Genomic DNA, 21,868 nt, shown 5'->3' with positions numbered 1-21,868 from the left:
TTTTACCTTGGCTTGAAAAATATATCAAGTAATATTTTAAACACACCAGTCTTACTGTAAGATAGTTTTACCTTGGCTTGAAGAATATATCATGTGATATTTTAAAACACAAATTCCACCCCGTTTCTTATTGTTTTTCCCTTTCATTTAATCCAACATCAAAAAATATTAAGTTATACTTAATTATAAAATAGGTAAAAAGAACAATATCTTATCATTATATTAACTTAATTTGATTTTATTATGTTTTCTGAATTTATTAAGGTTTATTTAATTATCAAAATATTTGATACCCAAAAAAATTGAAATTGGACCCAAAATTGAGTTATTAAATTGTTGGCCCAAATGGATTGTATGATGTAAATATATGTGGTTGGCAATAGAGTCGCCCGGTGAGGTAGGGTAGACCCTTCGAACCTCATCCGAGAGGACGAAGACGGCTACGGCGCCAAACGTGGTAACCCCGCCGGGCATTGCTATCATGGGACGGGCAAACCCGACTCGTACCAAACAGTTAAGACGCTCTTGTTTTCGATGTAATTCGCTCAACCTATCTTGCTCACCTACGTCTAACCCGAGAGCGCGGTGGAGGCAACACAAATATGCACTTAAGGAAATAAGAGACGGGGCAGGTTGGGCATACCTTGATGGGGTCTGCTGACCGCCATCCCTGCGTCCTTGCGCGGCAACGAGGGCGGCAGGTGACTGGAACTCGGCATAGCGGAGACTCGACGGGAGGCGGTAGGGGCGTTCGAACACACGACGACGGCGTCCTCGTCGTGCACGAGCGCAGATGATGGCCGGTTGACGAGCGCAGCTGCGGCGACTACAAGGCACCGGCGACCTCGCCGCGCACAAGGGCTCACGGTGATCCGAGTGGTGGGACAGGCACGGTGTGCGCCGGCGTCCACACACAGACGAGTGGATGTCGGGCACGGGGACGGCGCGGGTGCCGATTGCAGGTAGCGGCCGTGTCGGTACGTTAAGCTCCCGGCGACTCGGGTGTGAGGAGAGTGCTAGGTGGACGCCTGCGTGCGCGAGAGTGCGATGCAGGCGCGGAGTGGCGACATCGGGTGCGAGGTGCACCGTCACAAGCAACTGGCGAAGGGCGCAGGTGTGATGCAGATTGTCGAAGTAGGTGCGGTGCAACGGAGGCAGGCCGTGCAGGGGGTGGAGATGGGGGCTGACAGAGAAGTCCACGGCAGAAGCTGGGCGTACCGTGGTGGACTGCACCCACGCGGGGTATCGAACGGTGCAACTCCGATTGGCGGCGAGCGGCCGCGTTGAACGGCGGTGGCGTGGCGCAGCAGATCAGGGGTGACTGCGGTGAGGGCCTTCGAGACGGCTTCGCGCACTCACGTGCAGTGTCGGCCCCATGCCGGTGCGATGGTCGCGGTGCGCACTTGCGCTAGCGGCGCTAGGCGCGATAGGCGCAAGCGGCCGGCGTGGCCGGTCAGCGGGGTCGGCGCGTGCGGCAGGCGGCTGGGTGCGCGAACGGCAGCGCGGCCGTGGGTGACGGCGGCTACCCTCCCGTATCATATCCTCCCTTCTTCTCCCCCTTCCCTCTTCCTTCTCCTCTTCTCTCCTTCTTCCTCCTCTCTTCTCGACCGTGAGCGGCGACCCTCCTTTCTTCTCAACAATTCTCTATGAAGAAAAATAGACAAAATATGAAGGGGGTTGTATGGGCCTTAACACACACAAGCCCAAAACCAAAAAAAGAAAAGGAAAAGGAAAAGGAAAAGGAAAGGGGAACAAAAGAAAAGAAGAGAAAGAAAAGGGGATAGGAGGGAATTGTGTTTCCCTTGAATGGTGGTGGAGGGGAATTCCTTATAGATTGATTCCCCTCACTACAACGAGTAAGACGAGAATAAAAGACAGGGAACGAGAGATAAAAACAACGGAAAGGAAAGAAACACGGAAAAGATAACTAGCCCGTTACCAATGATACTAGAATCCGGGCATACATACCGTCGCCTTCGCTTGCCGGGCGGGCTGAACGCGAACTGGTGGCGATGTCGATGACGATGGTGACGTCTCCGAAGACGTTTCTGGGGGCTCGGGCTGCGCCGCGCCATCACAGTGTCCTACTATGTATCTTCTAGAGTACAAGGTGAAGTTTGGGATCCATGGACAGGAAAATCAAACTCTTTTTTTATTTTAAGTGATATGTAATTAATTTATTAATATGATGATATGATTGATTAATTTTAATGTCCTATAAAGAGTGTTAGCCACAAGACTTTCTAATTATACATACACATGGTCTCACACAAATGGTCTTTTTGGCATCAGAAGAGATATATATAAATTTTTAGGATTTATGAAAAAATTCCAATTAGTATAAATAAGGTAAGGCCTTGAAAGAATTCATCTAGGACATAATTTTTCAGGTGCCTTTCCATTCATCACCCTTCTCTCGTTTACTCCTCTCCATTCCCAATGTGATCATAATGACATAATGATAGTCTCTAATTTTCGGGTGTTTATTACTAAATAATCGTGTGAGTAATTGAGATATTCAACAATCAAGTTAACCTCACAGCCTTAGGGCGAGTAAGGTGTCTAACCACAGGGAGCAGGTAATCAGGTAATGTTCCTCTTTCAATTTTAATTTATGTTGTCAAATTCTGATAATGTATTCTAACAATCAAATCAAAGATCTAAGTAATATGATTCTACAGCAAGGTGTCTGTAGAATCTCAACTTAGTTCAGTTAGAAGCTTATATAGGAATAATCAAGAAATGAGTAGAATGATCTTCAATAGATAAATTTAAAGAATTTCTTCAGAAGATTAGATTTACAAAATCTAATCTTCAGAAGGAACGTTTAAGTTCTCAGCTCAGTTACAGGCTTGCGCCTGTAACGTTGAGCAAGAGCAATTCTCTGCGCGCGGCTTGGCTGCGCGCAGGAAATCTCAGCGCGCAGGGTTGGGCTGCGCTCTGCTTTTGCGCGCTGGGCTGCGCGCGGCTTTGCTGCGCGTGGATTCTGCGCGCAGCGTTATTGCTCGCTGAACTTGCTCGCTGAACTTGCTGCTGATGATGGATAGGAACTCTGAAGAATTGAATGAAAATATAGATGGAAAACAAGCACGATTCTGAACGATTTGAAATGTCAATTTACCTAAAATGTGTGAACAATCTTGGTTGGAAATGTGGGAAAGTCTGGCAATGCTTTCTAACCCAACCTAGATTGTCTTAGGGGGAGGATTACACAAATCTGAAGCTGCACAATCACACATACCTCGTGTCACAACCCTTTCGGCGAGGATGCGATCTTCTTGCTCCAGCTATTCCTCAGCTTGCTTCTTCTCCTCAACTCCAATGCTCATCAGCTCTTGGAGGGTCTGCAGAACTCTCTTCTTCCAAGCCCTAGCCTGTTTTGGCAGAAATTCCAGACAACCCCAAAATGATCTTTCAAGAGACTATTTATAGGTTTCTCTTTCTTGTGCTTCTTGGAGCTCTTTTTTTAGGGTTTTTTTCTTGTAAATTTCGCAAGCCTCTCTTGGTCAGATTCCTTCTTCTCTGTGTTTTCTCCATGTTTGTGCTTATAAAAGCAAGGAAAAGTGAGATCTAATCCACTTGATTCTCTGAATCAAGTGGGGTTAGTAAGTTCTGAAATAATGCATGAAAACAATGACGAACGTGGACTAAATGTAAGCAAATGACACTTTGATGCTCGGTAAATCTTTGATTATTTTATGACGTAATTAGGGTCATCACATAACGGTGACGGTGGGGAAAAAATGGGGCTTGCCAAGATGGAGGAGAACATTTAACATGCAAGGCATCACGTGGATATATCTGGACGCTGGACACATAAGTAGTTTAGCCCATCTTGCTGGAATAATTGATGAATCACGGATCTAATTGGATCATCATTTTGTAAGTGTTGTTAAAATCTGGTTTCCACTGCATAAAGCACTTAAGTTTCATTCCAGTCAAGGTCATAGAAGCCAACATTCTACCTTTTCTCTACATTTTTAAGAAAAACTATTAATATTATTGTATAAATGAGATGCTTTCAACAATATAATTAATCTTAATATTTGTTTTATCATCAAGATGAAGAAATATTTTTTAGAAAATGATGAAAATTTCTTAAAACTGCATGAAACCTCAAATCATATACTTAATTTGTAAGAAAACATTTAGGGGGACTTACCAGTAAATCCATCATTATGCAGATTCTAATGTACAACCAATGTAATTTTTATGAATGTAGAAAGATATTTATAGGAATAGACTTGACCTAGCTTGTGGAGGCATATTTACAGATACCTACAATGATGAGTTGGTAGATTTAATAGAGAGGCTTGACGAAAATGATATCCATCACGTGGGATTGAATCAACATTTCCAAAGTTCAGAACCATGAAGAGGTGGTGTTCTGAATGTGAAGAGTATGGAACCAGAGACTGCAAGAGGTAATCAAGGAAGTACCAACTTAGATCATGGACACTGATCTTCATTTCGTCAGTGATAACGATTATCAAACTTTCAATCTCAACATCAATCTCAATCCACACAGGTGACTAGCCATATATTTAATGAATTTGTATGCAGGTGATGAAAGAACTGATGGAGCAGAACCCAAGGATGATGATGGAACAGGATGAAAATATTGATGAAAATAGATGATGTTGATATAAATGAGACCAAAAAGTGAGAAACTATCCTGTAATTTCAGTCCACTTTTCCTTGCCAAAGCTAAAGTCACTACTGATTGGGATGAAGGAATGGTGGCAATAAAAGTTGTTCAACGAGAAACTAAAGAACAAAAGGGGACTCCTCACTCCTATCCTCACGCAAACCACAGATTTTAAACCTAAACCCGGCATATTAAACTTTTGAATATCCTGCAACTTAAATCATTTAACTTGACCCACAGGAGTTGCAGTTTGTGAATAATTCACCATGTTTTCTCTTAGCTAACTACCAAGCATTTTGTGAATAATTCACCATGTTTTTTTCTTAGCTACCAACCTATCATTTTGTAAAGTCCTCACCTCATATCTAACTCTCGCCTGTTTAGTGATGTTAAGATAAAACTCCCATCTCCCCACTCCTTTCCTGCACCAAATAACACAAAGCACACAGAAACATCAACCTGCAAACACCTAACCATCAAGTCACAGCCTTCTCACACCGCCATGAAAACCCAGGGAACTCAAGAACAACAACAACATCGAGAGAACCGCGCTTTCCTCTCACTTGCCGGCTTCAACGCGCCCATCACTCCCTGCAATCACGCGATACTTATCCCGCCGCGTAAGCCCAGTTCTCTCGAAGCCCAACTCCGCCGCTATCGCCGCTGCCACGCGGCCGGCGACCTCCTCGCCAGCCCCCTCGCCGCCAGCCACCCTCTCCAGAAACCTTAGCCGATACTCCGGCGTCGGATTCATGAGAAAGAAGAACGAGTCAAGGCTCTTGTACCCACGAACAGTCGACCCGTAGAACATCCCTCCCCCCGCGGCCACCGCCACTGGCACTATCTCCTCCGCCACCTCCGCAAACAGCGGGCTAAACCTCAGCAAGAAGGGCTCCCGACAAGTAGTACCCTCCGGGCAGACGACCAGATCTCCGCCACGTAGCAGCTTCTTCATCGTCTCCTCGTCTTGTTTCCTCTCTCGGGAGAGACGGACGGTGGAGATGGGAGAGAGAGCTTCGGAGATAACGCTGAGGGAGTAGGTGACGGCGGACAGGCGGCGGCGTAGAAGGGTGGCGGCGATAACGGGGTCGAGGAGGGTGCGGTGGTTGCAGGCGAAGAGGGTGGGTCCGACGGGCGGCGCGGTCGGGGAGAAGGTGGCGCGGAGGCGGAGGCCGAGGGCGGCACAGGCGATGAAGTGGAAGTTGTAGGGGAGGAGGAGGCCGACGAGCATGCGGGCTATGGCGATGGGTACGCTCATGGGCAGCCAGAGGAGAATGGCGAAGGAGTTGAGCTCCGTCGGCGGCGCCACCAGCCTGCCGTCGTGGAAGATCACAGGCTTCGGGCGGCGATTAGGCGGCGCCGCGGAGCAGAGTTCCTGGAACGGAGAGAAGCAGAGTTCATTTATCAGTTCGATAATTCTGGGAGATTTTGAAGCTTTAGATGGATGATTCCCAGAGAGTGAGAGAGAGCATTATGAAACAGTGAAATAGATTCTTAAAGTCTTAAGGTTTCTTCTCCACGTTGGAGAGGAAATTCATGCAGAGTTCATCGAATCAAAAGGCTGAAAGCCTTGTAGAGAGATAGAGAGATATAAACTCTAAGAACAAGAATGAAAATAAGCTCGTAAAATACTATACTTTGTCGCCTGTGAAGTGGGGAGGTTCATGCAGAGTTAATGAGATCAAAAAACTGTAAGCGAGATAGGGGGAGAGAAAGAGGATAGAGAGTTTAAGAGGAGTTCCTGGAACGGAGAGAACAGAGTGCATTCATCAGTTCGATAATTCAGGGAGATTTTGAAGCTTTAGAATGATGATTCCAAGATAGAGAGAGAGAGCATTATGAAACAGTTGGATGATAGATTTGTCAAGTCTTAAACTTCATGCAGAGTTCATCAGATCGAAAGGCCGAAATGCTCATAGAGAGAAAGAGAGATAAATCATAAGAACGAGAATGATAGCATGCTTGTAAAATATTGTATCTGTTAAAGTTAATCAGATCAAAAAACTGCAAATGTAAGAGACTGAGAGAGAGATGGGTTGACGCAAAGTTAATCAAATCAAAAGGTTGGAAGCTTTCTACATGGAGAGATGAACAAAAGAAAACCCGCGTAGCTAGGGGGAGTTTGATGCATAGTCAAACATATCAAAAGGTTGGAAGCTTTCTAAAGAGAGAGCGAGAGTAAAACAAAGAAAAGCTTCAGAGCAAGAGTGGTAGATATATTTCTTGTGGAAGAAGTTGATGCACAGCCAATCAGATCATAAAGCAGGAAGCTTTCTAGAAGCATAGATACAGACAGAGGGATGAAAAGAAAAGACGAAACTAAGAATCTGGCACATAACACGCATGTAAAATCTGAAGCTGATGTCGCCACCAAGAGCTAAAGAGATCAAAAGTTGAAAGCTTTCTAGAGGAAGAGAGAGAAGAACTAGAGAAAACCCTGAGAGCTAAAACAGTTGTTAAAGTCGCCGATTACCAAGTTTGTCTCCACCTTGAGAACCAACCCATGCATAGCTGAGTGATAAAAAAATCGGAAGATTTCTAGAGAGAGGAAGAGACCCCGCAAACCAGAGGGTGGATATATGGGTATAATCCATATTATCATATTTCCTCACCTTAGAGGGGAGCAGGGCGTCGCTAACACGGCGAGGAACGATAAGCGACGGCGGCAGCGCCGCCACCAGACCAGTGAAACGGCCGCCGGCGACGAGCAACTCCGGGCCAAGCACGCCGTCCGCGCCCAAATGCTCCCTCAAGAAATACTCCGCCATTAAACGAGGCATGAAAGTGGCCACGAACTTGTTACCGCCATGGCCGGAAAAAGCCTCAAAGGCCATCTCAGAAAGATCAGAGAAGAAGTGCTTCGGAAGAGTAGCTCTTGCCACAGCCGTCAGATCGGACGGCCTCATCCCCACCGTCGAGATAAAGATCATCACTCGGATGGCAGCGCCGGCGAGGCCAATAAGATCAAGAAGATAGATAACAGGTGAAGTAACCAGCAGGAGGAGAGCTCTGAGAGGCCCTCCTGCTTCGAGAGCAACGAGCATGAAGTAAGAGAAAACTCTCTTCTTCCTTAGCAGCTCGCCCTCGAGCTCAGCGACGGTCTCGCCGTTCTTGCCGCAGACTTGGAACCTCACCATGAGAGAGAATGATAGAGAGAGAAAGAGGGGGAGAGAGGGAGGAGGAGAGAGGAGAGGAGTAAATGAAGGGGAGGAGGCGTGCATGGCGGAGGTGTTCTCGAGAAGGGAAGGCGAACCGTCGGGGAATTGAATGGGAGGAGACCAACGGTTAGATTCGGGGGCGGCGGCGGCGGGGAGGGCAACGGCGGGCGCTGCAGAAGACTGCACGAAGTTTACATGATGGCGACTGTGTGGACGCATGCCGAGCGAGCTCTTCTCTCTGGTCACACACAAACCCATGACAGAGAAAGGGGACTGGAGAGGAACAACTCTCTCTCTCTCTCTCTCTCTCTCTCTCTCTCTCTCTCTCTCTCTCTCTCTCTCTCTCTCTCTCTCTCTCTCTCTCTCTCTCTCTCTCTCTATCTCTATCTCTATCTATATATCTCGCTATCTCACTCTTTCACTCTCTATCTCACTCTCTCTATCTCTCTCTATCTATCTATCTCACTCTCTCACTCTCTCAATCAATCTATCTCACTCTCTCACTCTCTCAATCTACTAATCTATCTATTTCTCTCTCTGTGTTTCTCTATCTCTCTAACTATCTATCTACTTCTCTCTGTGTGTTTCTCTATCTCTCTCTAACTCTCTATCTATTTCTATTTTTCTCTTTCTATCTCTCTGTATCTCTTTCTACATGTCTCTCACTATCTCTTTCTATCCCTCTCTCTCTTTCTCAAATGTTGGAGTAACTGCGCATGGAAAAAGTTTCAAGAAGCCGAGGAGTTCGTTACAGTACAAGACGTGCCGAAGCTGGTCTACTCACTGGTCACACCCAACCCATGACAAGGGAAGGCTAAGCAACTCCTCTCTACCCCTGGCCAATGCGACAAGTGTAACTGCGCCGACAGAAGATGAAGACGAAGACGACGAAATCTCTCTCTCTCTCCCTCTCTCCCTCTCACCCTCTCACTCTATATCCCTCTGTCTCCCTCTCTCTCTCTCTCTCGCTCTTCCTCTCTCTCCCTCCCTCCCTCTCTCCCTCTCTATCCCTCTCTGTCTCTCTCTCCCCGTCTCTCTCTTTCCCTCTCTCTTTCTCTCTCCCTCTCTCTTTTTCCCTCTCTCTTTCTCTCCCTCTCACTCCCTCTCTCTTTCCCTCTCTCTTTCTCTCCCTCTCACTCCCTCTCTCTTTCCCTCTCTTTCTCTCTCTCTCTCTCCCTCTCTCTTTCCCTCTCTCTTTCTCTCTCTCTCTTTCCCTCTCTCTTTCTCTCTTTCCCTCTATCTTTCTCTCTCTCCCTCTCTCTTTCTCTCTCTTTCCCTCTCCCTCTCTCTCTCCTTCTCTCCCTCTCTCTCTCTCTCCCTCTCTCTCCCCAGAGTAATCTTCATGCAATACAGTTCCTGGAGGAAGGAATTGCGAGAAACAGTATACAAACTTGACGAAAATTGAATTGCGACACTTGGCAATAGGTCACCTTCACGGAGAGAGAGAGAGAGAGAGTTGCCTTGGCTCCGGTGATACTTTCGAAAGGATCCTAGGAAACTTCAGACAGGTATAGAGGCTGATGATGAGATAGAGGTCAAGGTAGGGAAAGAAATAGATGAAGAGAATGATAGAGAGAGTTAAGAGTTAGAGAGAGAGATGTCTTCTCAGGAACGGATAATTGGTCTAGCTTTGTGGTAAACGGATTAAAATAGATACATGGAGAAAGAAAGAGAAGAAAAGAAAAGAAAAAGAGATGCCTTTGCAGGATTAAATATTTGCTCAACTTCAGTGGCAAACAGAGATGGATATTTTATATGGAGAGAGGGAGAGAGAAGATAAAGATAAATAGAAGATAAAGATAAATAGAAGATGACAGAGAGAGACGAGAAAGAGATAAGTAGAAGATGAGAGAGAGAGAGAGAGACCAGATAGAGATAAATAGATAGAAGATGAGAGAGAGAGAAAAGATAGAAATAGAGATAAATTAAAGAGAAAGAGAGAGACGAGATAGAAATAGAGATAAATTAAAGAGAGAGAGAGAGAGAGAGACGAGATAGAGATAGAGATAAATTGAAGAGAGAGAGAGAGAGAGACGAGATAGAGACAAATAGAAGAGAGAGAGAGACTAGATAGAGAGATAAATAGAAGATGAGAGAGAGAGAGAGACAAGATTGAGAGATAAATAGAAGATGAGAGAGAAACAGGGGATTAAGATTTGTCATGGTGAGAGGCCCTCTTCGTGATCTTGGCAATAAAGAGACCGCTGGTGCGCGACGTTGCAGGATCAAAGCGCAAGGTCTTGGGGATCTTCCCACTTGTGCAAGGCCAGTCTTCCGCCCATTCCACATCCTTCAACTCTACGCATACAAAATTAAAACAAAACCCATCGTCAGTAGGGCAGTCTCATGGAGAGAAACATAGAGTCATGAGAGAGATGAAAAACGAGAGAGCCACGGAGAGATAAACAAAGAGCAACCGCTCCGCCCTTGAGCTTGCGCGGTGAGCTTAGCAGATTCCTTGAAGGATAAGAAAATTTGAACCGGACCGCACAACGACCAAGCACCCACTTCGTGATCAGACCATCCACATTCAATAGATTCTAAAAAAATCCTTGAATCATACCTGCAGACGAATTCTCCGCGAGGAACCGGCGCACTACGTCCTCGTTCTGGGTCACCGTCAGGCTGGTCAACCATCCAAAAGTCAACCAAAACTCCAACTACCTTCATAAAGTCAAAGTCAACGCACAGACCTGCAAGTGCTGTACACAAGAGAGCCCCCAGTCTTGAGCAGTCTGAACCCGTTGCTTAGAAGCTTCAGCTGGCCGCAAGAAGCCACAAACCAAGTGTCAAACACTCATTGGACCATGCATCGAGGCGATGAAAAAAGTCAAACCTGGAGCTGATCCAAGCCGTCCGTTCTCGACGCATCTAAGACCCTGCGCTGGAGCGTGTCCCAGCCCCACTGGTCAAATTTCCTCAGGTGCTTGACCGATCCATCGTGGGTGCACTCTGAGTCAACGAGCACCTACCCATAAAATCAAAGTCAATGCCTGGAGTCAACCATCATATCAAACTTTTCATAAAACTCACCTTGTCATACCCTGAGATGTCAACGTCGGTCAAACTTCGAAAAATCTCTTCTCTTCTCCGACCTACCACTCCTGCAGACCTGCCGTAGAAGATGAGCTCAGGCTCATCAGTTGGTGGCGCCACCATTGACTTTCTAGCCATTCTCCTCTCCCGTCGTGTTCTCTTTGATGACCATCCTTCGAAGACTTCGGCAGACTCCGCACTTTCTGTCAAATTCAAACCCTAAAACTCTGAGAGAAATCCAAGATTATGGTTTAAGGACAGATTTGGGACAACGGATAGGGACAGGCAGAAGAGGACTGAACTGGTTTCCAGTTTGGTCAACCATCACAAGGCTTGCCTTCTTGTCCCATTCCATCCAAGGAATTGTGCGAATTAAGGGACGATTGTAAAGTAGACTAACTGAATGAAAGGATCTGCACGTCCAGATGATGACACACCAAGAAAACAGAGTGCACGTCAATGGAGAGACGGCAAAAAACACGACGACAGTATCGTCGTTAACAGACATGACATTGACATCGTCCATCTGTGGAGTCCCTAAAATTCATCATCATTCATATTGAAATTAACGTCGAGGTCAATGTTGATGTCATCGACGACAATCGTTGTTGAGGACCGTCATCAGGAAAAAAAGAAAGGTCGCGACTCTCTTCTGTCCTGACTGGAGTCCCTATCTGGCGACTCGCTTCAGGAAAAAAAAAGTCACGACTGTCTAGTATCAGTCCTGACTGTAGTCTCTCTCCACCAGTCCTCATCCTGTTAAGAGAATGTCGCCACTAGCCTCTCCCACCACTAATTGACCATAGTATTCCAAGCCACTATTTATATCATCCTCGCTGGAGAAAAAATCGAATCAACCAATAAAATTATATTTTTCTCTAAATTTCCAAAATTTTGTGAATAAAAACACATCATTTTTAAACTAAATTAACCAATAAAATACACACTTGTCTTCCACCAACGATGGCAGTGTCATCGCCGCCCATCAATGACCCTCCGTGGTCATCATCATTGTCAAGGAGGCTGTCTACATCGTCTGCCGTAGTACATGGCATTGACCTTCATCATTGGCATCATCGTCATCTTTGCCAACATTGACAGAGGACAGAAGGACAATGACTACCAGTCCCTAATTGACCAGGATTTGATGAAGGAACTGTAAAGGAGTTTTGACCCTTATACTATGATAAGTTCCACTTTCGGAAATACCAAAGGAGGAGGAAATCAAGATCCGGTCAACAGGCCGTTGACCGAGACCAGTAAACGAGGAGGGGAAAGGACTCCTCGACTCTATAAATAAAGACCCCACACCAGTAGGGTCAGGTATGTTTTTTTCTAAATCTTGAAGAAGAGCCCGATTTGCTCTAATCGGGAAAGGCCAAGGAGTGGGCGGGAAATTCTCGTCAACTGCTTGGAGGGAGGAGCTCGCCAGCTAGGGAGCCGCCTGGAGGGAGGGTCTCACCGTTCGGAGCTGGAGTCATCTTGATCAGGGAGAAGGAGCTCCGAGAAGGAGTCGTCTCGTCAAACGAGGGGGAGCGCCACAGTTGGAGAGGGATTCCTGTTATCTTGCTATATTCCAACATTTGTGATTTGAAGACAACATTCTACGATCTTATCACTGCTCAATTCATCATATCGGAGACACATTGATTTTGGGATCTATCATACTATTAGGTGAGGACAGATCAAGGAATTGGATCCTTCCCATTCCATTTGTCATCCAACCACAAATCCAAAGCTAGATCATAGGAGCATGAACAAGAGAAGCACTTACGTGACAGCTGGGTGTCGGAGGATGCCGGCGGGGGCACAGAGAAGGAGGTACCATCGGCCAAAAAGAGGCGGCAGCAGTCACCGAGAGAATACTTGAGAACTATCGTGCGACAGGAGGTCAAACGGTGCCTGATGACATCAACGCCAGTGACCGTACCCAATCCACCGAGAAGGTCAGAGATCATGCATAGCTTGGCACCTACAGAGAGACTCACAAAAATGTTGTTGCAGACATTAGTGCATGAAAGACGACACATTGGCATGTGACCGCTACTCTTTGATGAATGTTAATCTTTGAAGGAAGGATAATGTTGAAAAAAAAATGCATGAATTTGATGAATGTTATCCAACGGATTAAGAAGATGAAGAGAATCAGAAGAAAGAACGGTATTCAAGGCATGAGGAGCCACACGATGGAACAAGAAATGAAAATCAATACTATGAAGCCAATCAAGATGATTCTTGATGTTACTAAGTCAATTCAGATTCAGGAGACTGTCATTTTCATCCAAAACCCATTATCTTTCATAGGCTTGTATGATGATGAAAACTGCGTCATCGTATCTCACCATAATTTGAGTGATACATTATCATCCATTCCCTCATTGTCATCTGCCATATGTCCTGACCTCGGGATGGGAAACGTAACATAAGTCATCATCTTGCTGTTCCATTCCATCTTGGGCAACCTATGATTTGTTCTAGGTTTACAGCCCTTCTCATCAGTCTGCTCTGTCCAGCCTTCGGAGCAAAATTGCAGACTCTGTGACAAATGTACTGTCGCGTTCCATCCGTCCTGTTCAGTCATCCGTTGACAATCACCCTACCTTACTTTTAATGATGTCGACGATGATGATGACGACAATAATGAGAATAAGTACAAGTATAATGATGATAATGAGAGTGATAATGGAGACGATGATCATCATGATAGCAACGAATGAGTATAATGATGACGAGGACACTGATAATGAGGATGGTGATGACAATGAGTGTGATAATGATGGTGATGACAATGAGTGTGATAATGATGGTGATGACGATGAGTGTGATAATGAAGATGGCGATGACGATGAGTGTGATAATGAAGATGGTGATGACGATGAGTGTGATAATGAAGATCGCGATGATGATGAGTGTGATAATGAAGATCGCGATGATGATGAGTGTGATAATGAAGATGGCGATGACGATGAGTGTGATAATGAAGATGGTGATGACGATGAGTGTGATAATGAAGATGGCGATGACGATGAGTGTGATAATGAAGATCGCGATGATGATGAGTGTGATAATGAAGATGGCGATGACGATGAGTGTGATAATGAAGATGGTGATGACGATGAGTGTGATAATGAAGATGGTGATGACGAGGACACTGATAATGAAGACGGTGATGACGAGGACAATGACAAGGCGGAGGACGAGGACGATGATAATCAGGACAGACAATGCAGGTGATGGTGACAGTGATGATGATGATGCTGATGGTCATGATGATGACGAGGACAAAGGTGATGGTGATGGTGATGGGAATGGCAAGGGTGATGGCCATGGTGATGGTGATAGTGATGATGACCATGGCGTCGATGATGATGATGATGCTGATGGTGATGATGATGACAACGAGGATGAAGACGAAGGTGATGGTGATGGTGATGTCGAACACTAAAATCGGTTGACTGCACCTGGTGCCGCGCAGAGGTCGAGAACGTGATCACCCGGCAGGACGTTCAGAGCCAAGACCGCTGCCCCCGATGCGGCATCCATTCCGTAAATCTGCTTGCAGTCGGAGAGATAAAGAAAGAGAGATAGAGACTGGAATACATTTAGAGAGAGAGATGAAATAGAGATTGAATTTGAGGAAGATATCACCTTTCCATTGCGATAGGCATCTGATCCGGAAATTCTCACGTGAGGCGGAATAGCGAAGAAACCCTTCAACCAGACAACGCCCTCCAAGTTGCACCCGAGCTCTTCCTCCAAACTGGAGAGTTCGATCTCGCAACCGGGCTTCAACCTTCACAGAAATTCGATGATCAAACAAGCAATTGCGCAAGCAGCTAACGTGCAGTGAAGTGAGGAAGGGCGAGAATGATGAAAAAAAACGAAAATCGGAAACAAGGAACCAGAGAGAACCTGATGTAGCGGGGAATTGAGCTTTCGATGGAGTAAATCGACGGATCGAGACCGTTTTCTTCGAGGAAACATAGAAAAGAATCGGGTAGAGGCAGAGCCGAAGCCATCGCCGTAGAGCGTGAGAGAGCGTCAGCAGAGATCAAACGCGCCGCAGGCGGGAAACGCAGAGTAAGGCGAAGAGAAGGGGGTTTCTGCCGAGAAGAGGGAGGGGGTGTCGGGAGGAAGAAGACGATGTTTTTGCCGTCCGATGGGGATCGGACGGTCAGGAGGATTTCGTCCTTTCAGCCGTTAAGGGGACGTATAACGGTCGACTATTTTGCTCACTACTAAAGAAGTTAGAAGATTATACTGGAATGGATATCAGATATCAGATATTTTAAAAATTGGAATGATAGTTGTTTATTGGGTATTGTTACTGTAGAAACTGATATCAGATGTCGGTATCCAGATCGATTTAGGTATCTGTCAGTGTCTCGTTATTTTGATGCCAATTGTCAGATGTTGATGGCGGACATCGGTTTTGAATATTGATGCCACCAATCATTGAGAGAAATAGTGGATTTTATTTAAATGCAATGCAATCAAATACATTTATCTAAATATAAAAATATATTACGACTTATTAAGTTAATGTTTTACGAATTATCAAAGGTCACAAATAACTTAATCATTCGGAGTCCCTTAATAATGTCCTTTAGGTTCTCTTTAGATCGTCTATTCACCATTAAACAAAAGAGGATGTGCATGAAGTATAAAAAAATGTTAATGACAGGCTTTGCATGAATACTCCCTATGACAATTTAGGCACCAGCTTTTGGAAGAATATGTGTAACAGCCTCTCTTGGTTCGGAAAGAGCTGGTGGTCATGAGCAGTGAACCCTACTTCTCGTCGAGTGTGATCCAATAACCCTATATTTTTCTGAGTTCACTTATTGAAATGGTGGTCCTCACATCTGTCACAATCATGATCAATCTCTGTCCAGTGATCGCTACATAGTACCTTAAAGTAGGAAGTACTCATTGTCTTCCTCTTGTCGAAGTACATAATATAAAGTGTGTATCAATAAAATGTGGGTGATGAGGCTCTCACTAGCATAAAATGTGGTATGAATTTTATGAGCTTTGACAAGAAGTAGGGATGAATTTTATGTGTGTATCAATAAAATGTGGGATGCATTTTATCAAGAGAAGTATTTGAGAAATATTAAACCAGTTAATGGCTTAGAATAAAGTATTTGGGAACGTAAGAGGTGATGGGAAGATAAATATGTTGGATCCCAAGTTTTTATGGATTCCTTCTTCGGGGTATTATGTCCCCAAAGCCATAATGTCTCAAGAAGAGGTTTTTATGGATTTTTATGGATTACTTAGATGGGTTTCTCCCGATAATTGATGAATGAGCAAAATACAGCAGGATTAAGTAGAGGAAGATGAGGATGTAAAATTCTCTAATAGAGTGGATGGTATTATGTCCATATAAGCATGAGTATATTTTAATCAAGAAATACTTACAGAAGAGTAGGAATAACCATACATTGTTCCAAAACAAGAAACTGTACAATGTTTTTTTCACTTCTTTGTTTCTATTTTTCTCTGTTTTTTGTTTTCCGTTCCAAATGGTGAACAAAAAATAGAAAATTTTATTATAAATATTAGGAAGTCTTTTAAAATTGAGTTCTCTTGATAAAATTCATCCAATGCAAGTGAGAAAAAGAGAAGAAATAGTTCAGGAGATGTGGAGTTAAAAAAGGAGGGAGATAAGAATGAAAAGATATCATGAAATATTAATATCACAAAGGGGTCGAATAGAAAATGTTGTCAGTAAATCCTATAATAAGTAATTAAAAATAATGTGGGAGAGATGGTTTCGATAGGAATGAGTGAGAAGGGGTGAAATGGTTTAAGGTAGGACAGGAAAAAGAGCGCAATTATATATACATAAGTTTCAAATTTAACTTTTCGTAGCTCAAAGAGTGGTGATTCTGTGTTTTAGGAAAGTAAGGGATGCATACTTCTATCCCTTAATAAGATAGCACTACTGGGTATCCATGACATAAGTAGGGCTGGCTCATGAAAGGCACGGTCATATGGGGGTTCACACACCTTTGGGGGTTCACACAGCTCTGCCACTCGCAGAGACGTATCTGGAGCCCTATCTTTTGTAATTCATGTTGTTAAAACTAATCCCCATTCTTCATATCTGCTGCCACTATCAACTATCACCCACCATTGGGCGAGTTATTTAATTAGAAATAATGTGTATTTATCACTAGAAAGTTCCCAAAATTATTCTGTAGAATTTGACTAAATTGTGTTAAATAAGATAAATATTTTTAAACTATCGTAGATTAATTTTGAGTCTATTTGCGTTATCTTTCTTTCATTAAAACTTATGAAAATTATAATTCCTACAATATGATATAAAAATAATTAAAGTAAATTTAAATTTTCACTTTTCAATACTTTCTCCATGGGGATTTAACCCTTAATATCTACATGGTCTTTGGAAAATTGTTAATTTTTTTTTACAAATCAGAGGTCTGAATCCAAAAAATTGCCCCAATTTATGATGCATCGTTGTTGTAAATCTGCTTAGTCTGGCAAAATATAATGATCTCAAGTGAGTCATCTTGCACCTATTTGCATCTTCTTCCTGACATCATCCACCTATTTGTATCCATTCATTGATGTCTACCCATCAAAATACATAGCATCCATCACATCCATACAGATCATGCATCTCTATTTTACACATCAGTGTCATCCATCACACTTTTTCTATTTACTTATTAGATATTGCATATGACTATCATTACAGATCATCTTCCTCATCTCATCATATTCTTAATAATCATCGCATCGCCTATCACCATATAAAAGCATTTTAAACTATAATTTACTTTCCCTATGGAGAAAACCTTTGCTCATTGCTAACTATTCAAATTCTTTTACCAGTCAAGGTTCACATTTCTTTATTGTTTTACTGAAATAACAACAAATAAATACTAAAACTTGATTTCATCAGTTAGTATTAAACATGTATCCCCATTTAAAAACTTCTCAAATAATTAATGGTCCATCCCATCCAGATTTTAATATTCTAGGAAACAATTTATCTTCAATTAAGATGCCCAATATAATATTTTTAACAAATTTTCTCATCCACAAGTTTTTGTCATGGAAAACCTTCATTTTCGATGTTAAGATTCAAAATTTTCACAAACTTAATCTCACGTTGTAATTTATCGAGTTGGAACGTTCTACTTTTTGTGCATCATCTAGTAAAAAAAATGACTTATTATTGTCCAAAAGGTTGTGTGCTCCTATTCCACAGGAAGATGACATGATTTGCCAAAAATTAGGCTAAAGGGGGACATATCTAAGGAATCATGGTATGTCATAATGTCTCACCGTATATTTTATACCAACATTTTCCATCAGCTTTGACATTTTTTTCTTTATAATCTTCATAAGTTCATAATTTATTCACAATCTCTGTTGGCCTGTGAAAGATGGAATGTGTTGACTCTATGATCCACGCCAAATCTCTTTTTTTAAAAATATGAATTTAAGGTTGGTAAAATTAGAGCCACCATGACTAAAAATTGCCTTCCGATAACCAAATCTCATAAAAGTGTTTTTTTAAAGAAACGGGTAACTATTTCACCATCATTGGTTCAAAAGCTATGACATCAACTAATCTAGCAATATAATTAATAGCCATGAGGTTATTTTTGAAAACATTATAATTACAAAAAATGACCCATAAATCATGTTGGATTTGAGGCCATTATTATCAATATCCAAATAATATTCACACAGGTTAAGAAAAAATGAAATCAAAATTGACCTTTGAAACAGATTAAGATCCAATGATGGAATGACCTTTGGATAAAATGATATCCATTTTTTCTTACTTCATCAAGGACATCATACTGAGATATTCAAGTGTCCAGCCTCTTGATATTTATGCATGATCCTCTTCGCCTCAAATCTTCTTCCCGATATCGATGAGCCCCGTTATGGATCTACCTTAGTTTTTTCTTACTTCATCAAGGAAGTCATGCTGAAATATTCAAGTGTTCAGCCTCTTGATATGTATGCACGATCCTCTTCACCTCAAATCTTCTCCCCGATATCGATAAGCCCTGCTATGGATCTACTTTAGTTTTTTGTTTTCTCATCAAGGAAGTCATGCTAAGATATTCAAGTGCCTAGCCTCTTGATATAATTGCACGATCCTCTTCCACTCAAATCTCATCCCCGATATCGATGAGCCCCATTATGGATCTACCTTAGTTTTTTCACCTTTCGAATTTCATTGAGAGGGGATTGCACCCAAGGAGAGAAGGGATAAGAATGATAGGAACCTAAAGAATCCTGGCTTCCATGAATTACCTATAAGGCCTTCTCCTATATATACTTAACTAGAATTTTTCATAAAAGCCCTTAATTTTAAATTTATCTTCCAACATCCCATTGACCATATGTGTATGACCCTCTAGGGCCATGTATCACTCTAGTTAGTGAATTTAATGGCCAAATCACATTTACCGGCCACTTTCATTGTTCATATATATCATTATCTATACCTCGTGCTCGAGAGGATACAAAGAGGAGTATATCAACTCTCGCATGTAACCTTTATTGTCATTAGTTAACATGTGCATATAACATCTCATCTATATTATGTTCCTAGGATGACTTAGGGTATGTCAAATATCAAAACATAATCTCTCAATTGTCAAACCTAATACTGATGTAGTAGGAAATCTTTGGTGAATTCTTCTCTGATATTTCACAACCTTGATAAGGACTTCATTATATCATCTCCCTTTAAATGTGTCTTCTTATACTGGGGGAAGAAAATCCCATCTTAACCACCCAATCTCTGTTGCGAACTTCCTGTTGCACCCGAGCTAAGATGATTTGGAATTCCATGATTAAAAACTCATAGGTCATAGTCAAAGAAAAATCATCCATTCACAAGACATCTTCCACATCTCAGGTCAAACGACCATCTACAGGATTGGCCATATTTATTATATGAGTAGGACTAGATAATGCTACTTTATACAGATATTTTGATATATTTCTAGAGTATCCTTTACATATTTATACTAAGAACACATCACAAGTAATCTCCCTCTTATGATTTCATCATGATTCACAAAGTCAGATCATGTATTCATGGACTTCATCATAAGCATCATACATGCATTATAATTTATATATTTTATTAATGAACATTAAAACAGATATGAAATGTGTGATTGCCTTTAGAGACAAATACTGACCATCAGATATATACATTTTATCCATATTCAATTTACTCATCATCATTATTCATCATGCACTCTTTATTAGATTTTATAAACAGTTATATTCACCAACTATCACATATGTTCCTCTTTATCATGTTTCTCATCGCACTATTTTTATTATATTATAAAATGTATCTTAATATTTAGTTAGCATTTAAAATATGTTAATTTCCATGTAAAAAGTCCCTATTGGGATCACTCTTTCTCATCAGTTTCTAGTCAAATTTTTTATGAGTCAAGGTCTTACAGTTTTTATGGACTGACTCAAATATCAATAATGAGTTCGCAACACAAGCCCCCTCCAAATTTGAGTTCATTATAACTGCTTCTCCTTGTTCATTTTCTTCAATAGTAATTCCAGAATATTTTGGTATCATGAGAACTGGACTCACCTTGGAGCTACCTGAAATGGCATAAATCACTTCAGCTTCCAACAATTTAAGAAGCACTGCCATTAATACTTCTAAAGTTTGAGGATTTGACCTCTCTTGATGGTCTAGATCCCTTTTCAACAAAAATTACATGTTCACATATGTTATAAGAAACTCCACCAATATCATCAAAGGTCCATCCCATAGATGATTTTTGCATTTTCATCAAATTTATTAGATCACATTCTTGTTTAGTAGTTAAATCATAAGAAATCGTAACAAACATAGTTTATTTAGGTCCAAAGAATGCATATCTCAAATACAAAGGTGAAGGTTTAAAGTAGGGATGGGAAATTCCTTGTTTGGCGTCGAACGAACGCTGTTCGACGACGAATAAACAAGTCAAAATCAACATCCGTGTTCATTCACGAATGCTGCGTATTTAGAAAAATGGTCAAAAAATGTATTATCATAGAGATATAGAGAGAGAAAGAGGAGAGGAGCAGGGGAGGGGGTGAGGAGAGAGAGGGGGTGGGCAGGGGAGGGAGGGAGAGAGAGAGAGAGTGAGAGAGAGAGAAGGAGAGGGGGGCACGGCCACACGGCAGAGGGGGGCAGAGAGAGAGAGGGGGGCACGGGAGAGGGGGACGGGGAGAGTGAGAGGGAGAGAGAGGGAGGGAGGGAGAGTGGAGGGCATGGGAGAGGGGACAGGAAGAGAGAGAGAGAGAGAGAGAGGGAGGGAGAAGAGAGGTGGGGGGAGAGAGGGGAGGGGGGCATGGGAGATGGGAGATGAGGGCAGGGATATGGGAAAAGAGAGAAAGAAATATTATCATTCCCAAACCTGTTCATATTGGATTTTTTCTGTTCGTGTTCGTGTTCTTTCATGTTCGTTCACACATTCGTGAATGAACAAAACTTTTTTCCTGTCCCTGGTTTAGACTGTCTTTCTGTTATGAATGGATTCAAGTGCTTCTTTTCCTTGTTCAGTTTCTTACTGAAAAACATTTTCTTATGATTCACCATTCTCTTCCATTAGACTGCACATTTGAAGATCTTCATGATCCATATGAAGATACTTCATGAGTTTGGCTATGTTTACCTCTATCTTTTCATCTCCTAGGTTTAATTCCACTTATTCATTTATTCCAGATTGGCTTTAGGTGTCTAAAGGAAAGGTTGATCAAATATTGTAGCATAATGGCTTAAAGTTTTGGTTTCCTCTAGAAATCATGGTTTTGATCAACCCAATCTGAAATTGATTGTGTAGCGGTGTATCCAATAAAAAATAGATCTGAAAACCAAATAAATAGATAGAAAAAAATTATTACCTTAGCTCGAATAAAATCCATGATTTCGGGTTTCCTCAATTGAGCATTTATAAGCCATTCAGATTTCTAACCTCTGAATGCAAACATGAAAACC

The 21,868-nt window shown here is 42.4% G+C and overlaps 2 protein-coding genes across 2 annotated transcripts; both read right to left on the bottom strand.

Moving 5' to 3' along the window:
• Window positions 1-5,080: 5,080 nt before the first annotated feature.
• LOC144707930 (glycerol-3-phosphate acyltransferase RAM2-like) lies at window positions 5,081-8,503 on the bottom strand. The gene is made up of 2 exons (XM_078581208.1): window positions 7,261-8,503; window positions 5,081-6,023 (listed from the first exon to the last, which is right to left on the bottom strand). Exons 1-2 carry the CDS (start codon window positions 8,062-8,064, stop codon window positions 5,208-5,210), a joined length of 1,620 nt encoding a protein of 539 aa, XP_078437334.1. The 5' UTR covers window positions 8,065-8,503; the 3' UTR covers window positions 5,081-5,207.
• A 905-nt stretch (window positions 8,504-9,408) lies between these two features.
• Window positions 9,409-15,095, bottom strand: LOC144707931 (S-adenosyl-L-methionine-dependent methyltransferases superfamily protein). The gene is made up of 9 exons (XM_078581209.1): window positions 14,755-15,095; window positions 14,491-14,635; window positions 14,304-14,394; window positions 12,617-12,814; window positions 10,840-11,045; window positions 10,643-10,774; window positions 10,500-10,567; window positions 10,370-10,431; window positions 9,409-10,104 (listed from the first exon to the last, which is right to left on the bottom strand). The coding sequence occupies exons 1-9, from the start codon at window positions 14,859-14,861 to the stop codon at window positions 9,956-9,958; spliced, it is 1,158 nt and encodes a 385-aa protein (XP_078437335.1). The 5' UTR covers window positions 14,862-15,095; the 3' UTR covers window positions 9,409-9,955.
• Between the last annotated feature and the right edge of the window lie 6,773 nt (window positions 15,096-21,868).

This window comes from Wolffia australiana, chromosome 9 (assembly GCF_029677425.1).
Source record: "Wolffia australiana isolate 7733 chromosome 9, ASM2967742v1".
Lineage (NCBI taxonomy): Eukaryota > Viridiplantae > Streptophyta > Magnoliopsida > Alismatales > Araceae > Wolffia > Wolffia australiana.
The sequence above is the reverse complement of the archived record's forward strand: the minus strand, read 5'-3'. Positions and strand labels throughout refer to the sequence as shown.